The following is a 12,832-nucleotide window of genomic DNA, read 5'->3' on the forward strand; positions in this document are numbered from 1 at the left end:
TGTATAGGTTTTTCTAATAAACAAATTGGAGTCACTGTGACGTCAAAATTCGTACAAAAGTTGTCAAAGATACCTTATTTTTGGTAATTTGAGGCTAATTACTCTGAAACAAGACGATAAAAGCTTTTGTTTTTCATATATTTTTGTCTTAAGGACAAAAAAACGATCTGACAATTTTTTAAAAAATTCTGTCAGAAATGTTCAGAGCCACCTTATATTTATGCAAAAAAATAGCGTAGCTCCGAATCCTTTTGACAGAGTTTTTTTTTAAAAAAAAATTGCAAAAATGTTTATTTTGTCGGTTGGATAAAAATATTTCAAAAAGAAGAATTTTCACCGAGTTGTATTTGAGTTATTAAAATAGTGTATCTTTAACTTCTTTTGAGGTTGCCATGGAAGCAGATTTTGACGTTACTATGACCTCAAATTGTTCATTGGTAAACCTTGTTTACTTTTGTGCTAAAACGTTATTGGTATAGCTGTGACAGTATACCAAAGACGGGCCTGTCTAATTCTGACTCAACTATTACGAGCCACCTTAAAATAAGCCGCGTCTCCAATAAGCCCTACGCTCGATAAAAAAAACCTCTGTTTGTCGACTGAATCTCAGTTTAATGCATTATACTAACCGTTTCTTTCACAGTTTCATTTTCAGACTTCTCCTTTGCTTTCTGTCCATCGAGTCGTTGTAACGTGTTTCTAACTTGAACTGACGTGATTCTTAAGTCCAACAACTGCTTGTTATACTTGTCAATCTTCAAATAAGCAGTCAAGATATGTAACGTGCCATTTGTGCAAAAACAAATAATTTAGGACAGTTTAATGAAGTGGCATATTCATGTAAGATTTAATGGCCACCAGCAAATCATTTTTCACGAAGAAGACAACTTTTAAACAGAACTGCAACACAACTCGAAAACTAAATATTCAGCAGATACAGCTAAATCGAAAAAGGTTGTCGGAAAAAAGCACAAAAGTGCACGCGACAAGACCGAAAGGTAGGATGGGTTGAAGTAGAGAGCTACTACACGTGCTAAAAACTAATAAGATGGCGACACGACAAACGCGTATGTGAAAACAAGGCACTTTTAGCCACGCTTAATTTAGAAGAATTTTCAAAACTCAAAGACATGCGACAGTAAAAGTAAAGCTACAGAAAAAAGGCCTCCTGGCATGTCCCAGACCACCTTTCGGCCTTGTCGCGTGCACTTTTCGCTTTTTTCCGACAACCTTTCTCGAATTAGCTGTATGAAATACAAGGAGAACGTCCATGCTAGTTGGAAAATTTGAACATGTTGAATTATCATCTAAAGGAGACCAATTAGGGTATGGCTTAAGCTTTATTCGACTCCGAACTGTAACATTCTGAATCAAACAATAAAGACGTTGTCATTATGCTTTCATCTACGAGGAAATTTGTTTCTTTGCGTGAAGCCCTAAAAAACAATACCTCGACGGGAAAAAACATTGGCCTTCTGTCCTGAGCCTAAGTGATACCAAAACTCGTAATTTACACCCGGGTAGACTGTCCACAGCCTCTTTATTTTTCAACGCAAAAAAGCGCGAGTGCGAGTGCGCTCATCGATCGAAAAATACGTAAAATTAGAGGGCTGTGAATAGTCTAACACCAGGACGACCATCCCCGCCCCTTCACATGGGAGACCACCCCCCTCCCCGCGCCCAGATAGGTAACCCTGCGAGATGAAGGGATAAAGACAAAGACTGGGGAGAATAACCGGGGGTTATTAACATTCTTTAGTCCCTCTACCTTTTTCTTTACAAGCCCTAATGGAAGTGAATATATGAAATGTCGTTTATTTGAACGGCTGCGGGTGAAAGGTTTACTACATAGATGCCATTGCAATTAAGTACACACCTTAAAGAGCTGCGAAAGAAGATAACTGCGATGTTATTATTTTTTTGGCATCTTTCAACACACCCGCGGTTCAAATACATTCACTTCTATATCTTCAAACTTCGAAGACACAAAGTGACCAGCTCCCAGTTCACTTGATAGCTCAGTTGGTAGAGCATTGCACCATTATTGCAAACGCCATGTCCGAGTCTCTTTTTACACCTGATTTTTTTATGTTTCAAATCTTTCTTCTTAGTGAAGAACCTGAATAGTGTACGATATGGCCGGAATGAATTTGGGTCTTTCGAATCAGGTGGTAATATGTAGATTTAGGCAGGCGTAAAAGTAGAGCTCCCTAGTTAGTTTTTAATGGCCTCTATTTACGATTATACTATTTAACGTTTGGTTATTGAGTGAGATGTCGATGAACGCAACCGAAGAATTTGTAATTGACAGCGCTATATTGAGCTGGCTTCCTTCGAGCGTACGCTTCGGATAGAATTGCGTCTGTCGTATCAGGTACCATTATAGAACTCATTTGTGTTAGTGGCTAATAGAAATGTTGTCAAAGGATACGGCTAATCCCTTATCACACCAAGAGATGGCCTCTTCAAATTGATTCAGCTCAACGCAGGCACTTGCTCCTGATAACGAGGAAAGACAACATTATCGTTAGTTATAGCCAGTGAGCAGGTTCTCTTAGGGGTGGAGTGGGGAGGAAGGGAAGGTAGGTAGGTAAAGCCTGTTGTCGAGGCTAGTGGCCCATCAGAACCAGAGCTAACAGCGTTTTCTAATACTGATCTTACCTCGTATAATCGCCTTCATGAAATCTGGTTGCAATTTAGTGGCAGCTTTTGCATCACTCAGTGAATCCTGATAATTTCCAACCAAAGAAAAAACTAATCAGTATATTCCATAACAAAACGAGGATTGCAATAGAGTTGAGAAGGGGGAGGTGGGGGGGAGGTGCACCTAAGCCTTTTTTAAAGGGAAAACAACATTGCGGTGCCTGGATACGGAGGGTGCGCAGAGGCACAGAAATGGTTGCTAAGCTAATCATTCCTTGCGCCGGGATCGTTTGAGCCCGGAACCTCTGTTCTTTACTGCGCAAGAGGAAAGCCCCAGGAAATTTCGACTACAAAGTCTGCAACTTTCGGTTTTTAAAATTGGGGCAATGGCCGACTATTGAACTTGTAGTTGACACGATTTTCTTATTAACTCAAAGTTTATTATGCATACATTTAGTTCCCAACTACTTTCTAGACATTTTAAATTTATTGTAGTGGATTTCATTCGTTATTTCTTTTCATATATTAACAGTCCTCTGAGTCCCGAGATTTCGATAATACATCGTTTTTCACATCACTTGTTCAATGATTAAATATAGACAAGAAGGTAGACTTCGATCAGTCTTTTATTTTAATCGGTACATGTACGTGTTTTTGCCAAAAGACGCCTGAATGCCTAACTCCAGTAAAGCTTGTCAGCAATTTGACTGGGACCAAGTCCAGAAGGATTATGAGTATGATGACTACGTAGACCTTGGCAGTTGAAAATGCTACAAGGCAATCTGTAGTTCAAACATTCAATAACATATGACTTAAAGAACGTTTCTTAATAAATTAAACATTAATAAAGTATTTTTCGTTTGTCTCACGACGTAGTCACGTGTGATGGAGATCGCGACGTTTCGACTGCACACTGCTAGTCTTCATCAGGCGATAAGGTCGACTGGTTGTGCGTGAACTTATAAAGCACGCTGCTGCGCTGTGATTGGTTGGTTTTCAACAGCTGTGATTGGTGCATTTCGATCCTCGCTGTTCCTGTGTCCTGTTGTTCCCTCAGCGGTCCGCTGTCACACACTTCTCCTGTTGTTGTTTTTTTTTTTGATCGTGGGCATCCATGCATCCATCCATTTATAAGTTCACGTTTGTTTCGTTTCCCATCGCCCGACCGACCCATTTTTTCGAAATGTAAAAAAAAAATCAGATTCACCAGTCAAAGAGGCAAGTACTTTAATTTACAAGCACACGATCTTGTTTTATTAACAACAAGTGGTATGATGTGATGTCCTTGTCTTTAACATCGATACTAAGTTTTTCAAAGGCTGTTTCGTACCAAGGGCATAACGATTGTTCAAACATTCTCAACGAGATCGGCTGAAACAAAATCTTTCCGTTCTGCATCTCCTGCCTTCTTAAATGAACCCACACTCCTTAAAGTATTCATTTTTTTTTTGCCCGACCGACCGACCCACCATCACAAGAGACGGGGCGATAGGAAACGAAACATTTTATTGGGATGGCCTCATGAAAAAATTAAAACAGGAAAACATGATGGCTTAGCTTTACCTACCTCTTAAACTCACGTATTTGCCATCTAGTACTTTCGCAGCAGATTCTGTGGTCTCGTTATCACTCACAGGATTGGTTTGGACAGATTTAGTGTCGTCATCACCCTGTTAGTAGAGGGGGTATACTCGAATCGTTAATTTGGAAGTTCAGTTCAGAATCCTTAATAAAATTATAAAGTTCATTTCTCGCCTTGTCGTTACCAGAACGAAACATTGTAATCAACTATTAAATACAAGCTATATTACATGATTTCTTTAATAAGAAAGTGCTGTATTTCACTAGCTAACAAGGCTCTATTCCACTGGTAATCTGCTGTAAAGCAATAGTTAACACTGTTTTCAAAACAAAACCAATGTTTATTGTTGTAGAGTATTTTTTGTATCTACTTTACCTTGCCTTTCTCAGGTTTAGTTTCTGACTCTTCCTTTACTTCCTCTTTGCCGCTTTGTTGTAACTCTTTTACAGCCTTAACAGACCTGCTCTTTAAATCCAACAAGTCCTTGTTATTTTTATCAAGCTTCTAAGAGTCAAGTGATTTAAAATAACAAAAACTGAGCATTCAGCAAAAAAATTGAAAATTGTGTACCTTTGAATTGATATAGCGCGCAGAGGTTAAATTAATTACCAGTAGGTTAGTGTGACATTGGGTAACAGGGTATTTTCAAAGGATACTGCTAATCCCTTGTTACACCACGTGATGGCTTCTTCAAACTGATTCAACTCAACACAGGCACTCGCTCCTGATGTCAAAACATAAAAAAATACAATTTATTTAAACTATGTACTTTTTATTGCACAGTTATTAAATTTGCCTAGGTAAGATGAAAGTACAGCTCTGTTTCTTAGAACCCTGTGTTAAAGCGAAGAACGTGGGATACAATCATTACTATCGCATCACTGCATGTTAATGTTTAATTTGCGATATTTGTTTGGTCTTTTACAGGGTCTACATTTAGAGTAGACTTGCACCAAGTCGCCCTCTATTGATAAGCGAAGCGATACCTAAACCGCGCGTCGAAGGACTTTGAGAAAGTCTACATTTAGAGCAGCATGTAGTGCTTAATCCACCGATGTAATAATTTTTACCCGATTAATCACAACTGCGTGTTTCTGACAAGCTCAAACAATTAAAAAAAGACTTTCAGTGCAAAGAAAGCACAACTGCGTAGTGTTTCCCAAACTGGCAACTTTTTTACTTAAAAGATTCCATAAACTTCCCTCCTAAATGCTACATTAAAATCTTGCGGATTATTGACTGGCTTTGTTTTCCTCATAAGTTTCGTAGCATGAAAAGTCCTGGTTTAAACAGGAAACATTCTAGACGCATTGCTACGGACGAAAGGTTTCTCAGTTTAGCCAAGCGGAATACATGGCACAGAAACAATACAATGTATTAATTGCTCCAGTTGTTAAAAAACGTTTTTCTTTTCCCGACAAAACTTTTGTTTCCAATAAATTGCTTCCAGTCCCTCCATTTCCGTGCTTAGACAAATCACGTCACCACTAAATCTATCCCGAGAACACTTACGAATGGAAATCTCGCCTTCCGAAATTGGGTGTTAATTGAGATGAAATGTTAAAGGGACACTGTCACCAGTTTCACTTCAAAACCTCAAGAGCCTAAAGACATGTGGAAACTACGAATAGTGGCCCAATTAATTATGTTAAAAACCACCATGCAAGTGTACTGAAGCGATAACCAGGAGATATTATTGTGATGCCATCAGGAACTTTAGATCTCAACTTGAAAAAAATCAGGCTGTTTTTTTCAAGTTTTGTCCTTTAGACTACTTGTGGAATGGAAAAAGACCAAAAACTATTATGGCTCCCTTCTTCCTTCAACAAAAAAAATATTTTATATCTTCATCTTGATGTAATAGGTGCATTTCATGTATGAGAAGAACTGTACGCCAATTTTAGTACTTTTTACCGAAAAGCATTTAAATCCCCGACACTGTGTCCCTTTAAGCCCTAAGCTACACTTGGACAAGACAATGCAGTACCGTTGTCTTCCCAATTCATGATCAGGTCAATTTTTACCTCGCACAATCGCCTTGACGTAAGTTGGTTGTAAGTCGGTGGCATTTTTTGAATCACTAAGTGATTCGTGATAATTTCCTGTAAAAGAAAATAAACGCACAAAAGTGACAGAGAAATAACAATTACCAGGAGGCTTTAGCCTGCGTTGCAGGCGGACGTGTCACAAAATCCTCGATATTCCGGGGTTTAGTTCCTCTGCAACGTAGACTAAGGAGGCTCCTGCAATTATTGTAATGCTGCATTAAGTTTCCCATTGTTTTAAGCCTCCCCCCTCTCATAAGCCCTCCTCTTGAAGTTCAATTTTTTTTTTAACAAGCCGCCCTTCTCTATTTAACACCCCCCCCCCCCGTACATGGTGAATCATGACAATAATTCGTCAAGAAGAAATCAAGGTAACATTACACTTTCAACAACTTCATTTACTTTGTTTGGTTACTATTTTGCGAAAATGTGTTATCAAACAGCATCAGAACATCAAAAAAGTCCACTATATTTTTTTAATTTTACCCTTAAAACTAATCCCCCACCTCTCTCTAATAAGACCCATGAATGGCTTCCGTTTGGGAAGACTAAAACAGATATTGAACTCACGCGCCTCTTTAAAACAGGGCGAACACCAAGAAATTAATACGTTCTAGAAGGAATGTGAAAGTTCTCACCTAAATAAAACTGTGCTATGGCCCTGTTACAATATAGTTTGGCATTCAGTTCTTCATCTTTGCAGTTCACTTTAATTCCTTCTGTGTAAAAGTGAATGGCGTTGATAAAATCTCTTTTTCTGTATTCCTCATTTCCTTGATTTCTGTAAGCCTCTGCTTGTGCTAAAATGATCAAGGAGCATGGAATGTCATTGATCGTTTGCGCACAATGCACAAGTGCTATACCTTTTCTAAACTATTTTACATTTTGCAGTTTTAGATTTTTTTGTTCCTTTCTAAAGGAATATCGAAACAAAAAAAACGTCTGTACACTTTTTTTGCCACATTTTGCCATCATTTGGACAGAAAAGTTTCATAAGATTTCATCTTAGGAAAGATTTTTTTTTTTAACTAAACAACATTGCCTTGGAGTAAGTCTTCATTTTTTGATATTAGTTTAATTATAACATGACAGAACATTGCTTCTTCTCAGTTGAACGATATAGTCTTTTGCGAGCTCGCCTTTTTAATATAACGTTTTAGATCCCTAAATCTACGTTGTAATTATAGAAAATCACACGACCTCGAGTACAATTTGAGTTAGATTAATAGGTATCTGAAAAAAAGTGATACGTTAAGGTTCTCTCTCTTTACTGTAATTCTTCACGTTTTTTTACGGGATGCAAGTTTGGTCAGTACGAATTGAAATGGCAATTATGAAACTTTAAACGGTCGACTCCCGATAACTCGAACCCTCGCTGTAGTGTTCGCGTATTAGTACTTCATGTATGCGTATGTTGTAAACCGCAAAACATTATGGTTTGTTCTTGTTGGCAGCCATCTTTGAGTAGCATGGCGAGTGTTATTAAACATGTTGAGTTCTAAGTGAATCGAGTGCTATTGTGTGGCCATCCAACCACGGACAGTACACTCGCTAACTCGAATTCCGCGCTAACGCGAACCAAAATCGATTTCCTCTGGATTTCCGTCATACATTTACTGTAATTTTATACCCTCGGTAACTCGAACCCTCGATAACGGCGAACCTCCCGCTGACTCGAACCAATTTTCGTTTCCCTTCAGATCATTTTCTATATAATTTTTCGGCCCTCGATAACTCGAACCATGTCTGTCAATACGTGACAAGTCAAAGCAAACAGTGTACTGTAGCAAAAACACTGAATTTATTTTGAAATAAATACGTACACGAGTCAGAGCCGTCCCTAAAATGCCACGAAACACGAAACACGAAATAGGGGCCCTTTAGTTTAAGGTCTGGATCCGCCACTGGAGTTATATCGTAGAATTCCGGTTATAAGCCCCCCCCCCCGCTTATAAGCCCCCCCGGTTATAGGCCCATCATCCTGGAAACAAAAAAATACATCCGGTTATAAGCCCCCCCGGATATAAGCCCCCCTCTACCAGATGACAGTACTAAATAGCGCTAAATGTTGCTTTATTATGTGTTTTTAACTTAAAAACGTATTTCCATCAACACTCCCATGGGTCGATTTGAAACGTTTTTTTCATTCCGCTTATAAGCCCTCCCGGATATAGGCCCCTCCGCTTATAAGCCCACCCAAAACCCCTTACGAAGTTGTATAAGCCCAGGGCTTATAACCGGAATTCTACGGTATGTTAGCATATATTATCATATATCATATATCATATCATTTCATATCATATCGTATTATATTATAATAATCGTTATTCAGGTATGATTGAATCATTTAATTTGCTATCAATAAATATTATTTTATACACATTTTACTGTCACCTGTTAGGATTTCGTCATTAAAATCCAGTGTTTCCTTAGCAGGTGGAGTGACGTCATTTTCAGTCACATCTTTGATGTTTGGATTTGTTTCCATTTTTGCCTGCAGTTTGAAAATCCGCAAAAATCTCAATGTTTCATGTTACTGATGTAAAATGTACTTGAAAATAAAAATCCAATATCAATTATTGCACACTGGAACAGGCATATACCAGATGGATAATCAGCATATCAGTCCTGACGCGCTGTTTTTACCCGGGTTTTTACCAAGTCAGATTTGAATCTCGAGCTTTGTTGCACTGACTTATAGGCCTAATAAAATCACAAGGAAATTTACTTTTCCATTTATCATTTACTAATAAAAGCTTGTCGGATTTCGCATATTTAAATTGCATTTGCGCACTACAAATTATTGTTCAACTATCATAAGGCCTCTTATTTAATTGTGGGAAGCTTTGGAAATGTATATGAAGTATTTTCTTACATAAGATAAGATTACATACATAAGATTTTATTCACCTCTCCAAAAATGGTTTTTCAGGGTAAATTACAACGAAATATTAAAAATGTACAGCTAAAAAATAAAATCATTCTAAATATCATAAAGGGTTACGTTTAAAAGGGTTCTATGTTTCAATAAAATTCTTCCAAGCGCGACGTTTTATAGCATCCTTAAAAATACTAAAACTATTAACATCTGTTAGAGTCCGACGTAGTTCGTTCTAAAGCCGAGTAGCTCTGAATACAAATGACTGCTGGCCGGTAGCTGTTTTGAATAGCGGGACATCCAACTTGTTTCTGTGTGTCTTGTATTGATAGAATGGACGTCAGTTCTAACAATAAATTTGCTGCGCAGATATGCTGGGGCTTGTCCGTGCAAACATTTATAAGCCATTACAGCGTCTCTGACTTCAAGCTGCCAAGCAACCGACAACCAATGGAGTTGCTTTAACGTAGGGGTTATGTGATCAAATTTCCTTGTTCCGGTGGCAACCCTAGCCGCAAAGTTTTGCACTTTCTTCTCTATTTTATCCCACCCTTAACTCCCACACCCTTATATATCATTTATCCATAACTCCTCTTTAATAACTCAACTAATTTTCATGTATACGAGACAAATTTCTCTTATTTCTGAAACTTAAAACCTTGGTACAGTGCAAGAGAAACAGAAAAGGTTTAACCATAATATAAACTGACTCTATGTGGCCATGCTAGTGGAACTCATACTTGTAATAATTATTTAAATTCTGTCAAAATTGCATTAGTCTTTAGGCGAGCGCTTACGGTGGCTCGACCCAGTTTTTTTCTAGCAATACCTATCATCTTTGAAACCCTCATACTTAAAGGGATTAATGTCAATGACATATCCACTATATCACATGAATTACACATAGACTGAACTGCAATATGATATAAATTTTTGGGAGATCGAAATGAATATCACGTGACAATGACGTCACACAGGTTTTTGTTCTGAATCGAATTTTAGCCCGTAACCGCATTTTCTCTCAAGATCCTTCATGCTACGTATACCTTGGGTGTTTGCCTTCAGCTCTGCGGAGTTTCATCGAAATCTACAAGAGGAATTTTGAAATATCTTGGAATTTCTTTTTAGATGGTATAATTTATGCGTAAAATAAAGACAAGACTTCATATAAAGAAATTTGCTCCTTTTTTGATGTTTAATGAGAGTCTTTAGTCCTCATTCCTTTTAAAAATGTCCCATATCCGATATCCAAACCGTAAGAAGTAGGTAGACTTGCGCGATTTCAAAAAAATTTGAAATATATGAATCATAGTGAAGCTCAATGTTTAGCTCTATTTACCAATTTTCCGCCTACTTTCGCAAAAAAGCGATTATTTCAAACCTCGTCGATGAATTTTCTCCAAAATTTTTCAGGGTAGCAATTGATCAGTACACTACACAATCCCTGAATTTCATGCTCATTGAAAACTTCTAAGGTTGTCTAAAATAAACGCAAAATTAAGTAAATATTGAAGCGATCTCGTAGTTTTGAATAATTTTGTGCTCTGGGATTTCCTATTGTTTCGAGTTGAGCACAACATCGAATTCCTGTGCACCACGCGTCAAATGACTACTCTTGGCTACCTTCCGAAAGCTTACCGAAAACTTTCCGAAATATGGTCCGTTTTAAAGTAAACAATGGAAAAGAAATTGTCACGCAAAACATTTCTTGTGTGGTCGTCGTCTTGGCTGAGTTTAAAGTTAAAAATGCCAAGAACAAGAAATGCAAAACAAAAAAAGGCCGACGTACTTAATGCTTCGCCTAAGAGATTTAAACATCAAAAGAAAGAAAGTGTAAACGAGGTAAGTTTCCGAGTACGCTGTCAAGTCATTTGTAAATGACTGGAATGGCGTCAAAACATAACCAGCTTTGAGTTTCATTTATTCATTATTGTTTACTTGAACTCGAGAATATTACCATATTCCGAAAGATTTCGGAAAGCTTTCGGAAGGTAGCCAAGCGTAGTCATTTGACGCGTGGTGCACAGGAATTCGATGTTGTGCTCAACTCGAAACAATAGGAAATCCCAGAGCACAAAATTATTCAAAACTACGAGATCGCTTCAATATTTACTCAATTTTGCGTTTATGTTAGACAACCTTAGAAGTTTTCAATGAGCATGAAATTTAGGGATTGTGTAGTGTACTGATCAGTTGCTACCCTGAAAAATTTTAGAGAAAATTCATCGACGAGTTTTAAAAAAAATCGCTTTTTTTGCGAAAGTAGGCGTAAAATTGGTAAATAGAGCTAAACATTGAGCTTCACTATGATTCATATATTTCAAATTTTTTTGAAATCGCGCAAGTCTACCTACTTCTTACGGTTTGGATATCGGATATGGGACATTTCTAAAAGGAATGAGGGCTAAAGACTCTCATTAAACATCAAAAAAGGAGCAAATTTCTTTATATGAAGTCTTGTCTTTATTTTACGCATAAATTATACCATCTAAAAAGAAATTCCAAGATATTTCAAAATTCCTCTTGTAGATTTCGATGAAACTCCGCAGAGCTGAAGGCAAACACCCAAGGTATACGTAGAGTGAAGGATCTTGAGAGAAAATGCGGTTACGGGCTAAAATTCGATTCAGAGCAAAAACCTGTGTGACGTCATCGTCACGTGATATTCATTTCGATCTCCCAAAAATTTATATCATATTGCAGTTCAGTCTATGTGTAATTCATGTGATATAGTGGATATGTCATTGACATTAATCCCTTTAAGTATAAGGGTTTCAAAGATGATAGGTATCGCTAGAAAAAAACTGGGTCGAGCCACCTTAAAAGAATTTTTTACATAAAGAGCAGTCGAAATCATGCAGAGAAAGTTACGCGCGCGCAACAATTTGCATACAGTGCAAATTACAAATTTATGATAAATTTTCCTGCTCATGTCAATCACAGTGAAGTGATGTTATCACTAACATAATAAATTGCTTTACACTTCAATGAATTGAATTTAAATGCACGGAATATTTCAGGTTCTTCCTGTAAATTTTGCTTAAGTTAGCTACTTTAACATTCATAGCTGCATATCAACCGATATCAACTAGAACAAACTCAACGAAGTTGTACTAAAAGATCTGTAAAAGAAGCGATTATCCTTAATTTCCAAACCTTGACTTTAAAAGAAACGTTGAAATAGAGATCAACAGCCATATCCATTAAAGCGTTCACATGTGTGCCCATAACAACGTCGTAGGGCACATTATTAGTTATCCCCTTAGAGAACGTTACTCTGTCCCTTTTGGGGCTGTCACTGAAGGGGACATATCGCAGGGACCTATCGCAGCGTCTTGGAGCAGGGGCAAAATCACGGTGTGTACACACGCCAGAATGTAGCAGGGACATGTTCCACACGTCCATTTGTGCTCAATGGACCTTGCCGCTGCAACATGATTCTTGTGTATCTACATGTTGGGACTTTGTCCCTTCTTCATGTCGCTGCGACTTGTCCTTGCAACAAGCCTTCTAGTATTGAGCTCCTGCAAAATCAGACCTGTAGAAATTCAAGCGCTGAAGGTCTGTTGTCTGCCGTGAATGGCATCTTTGAAACATTGTGCTCGACCGAAACACTCTAAAAAGTTCTTACGTCTATGAAAGCAGTTTTTCTCTTGGTGGAGCCGAAGTTAGGAATTTTGAACC

At 37.9% G+C, this 12,832-nt stretch overlaps 1 protein-coding gene across 1 annotated transcript in view; it reads right to left on the reverse strand.

Annotated features, from left to right (window-relative positions):
• The window catches only part of LOC144645253 (uncharacterized), a 55,364-nt gene that overhangs the window by 41,927 nt on the left and 605 nt on the right, over positions 1-12,832 (reverse strand). Inside the window, exons 2-6 of the mRNA XM_078504740.1 lie at positions 8,665-8,764; positions 6,909-7,070; positions 6,250-6,327; positions 4,882-4,949; positions 4,601-4,726 (exon numbers count right to left, since the gene is read on the reverse strand). Coding sequence (XP_078360866.1) covers positions 4,601-4,726; positions 4,882-4,949; positions 6,250-6,327; positions 6,909-7,070; positions 8,665-8,758 — 528 coding nt within the window. The 5' untranslated portion in view covers positions 8,759-8,764. The remainder of the gene's footprint in view (positions 1-4,600; positions 4,727-4,881; positions 4,950-6,249; positions 6,328-6,908; positions 7,071-8,664; positions 8,765-12,832) is intronic.

This window comes from Oculina patagonica, chromosome 3 (genome assembly GCF_052425735.1).
Source record: "Oculina patagonica isolate OP01 chromosome 3, crgOcupat, whole genome shotgun sequence".
Taxonomy (NCBI): domain Eukaryota; kingdom Metazoa; phylum Cnidaria; class Anthozoa; order Scleractinia; family Oculinidae; genus Oculina; species Oculina patagonica.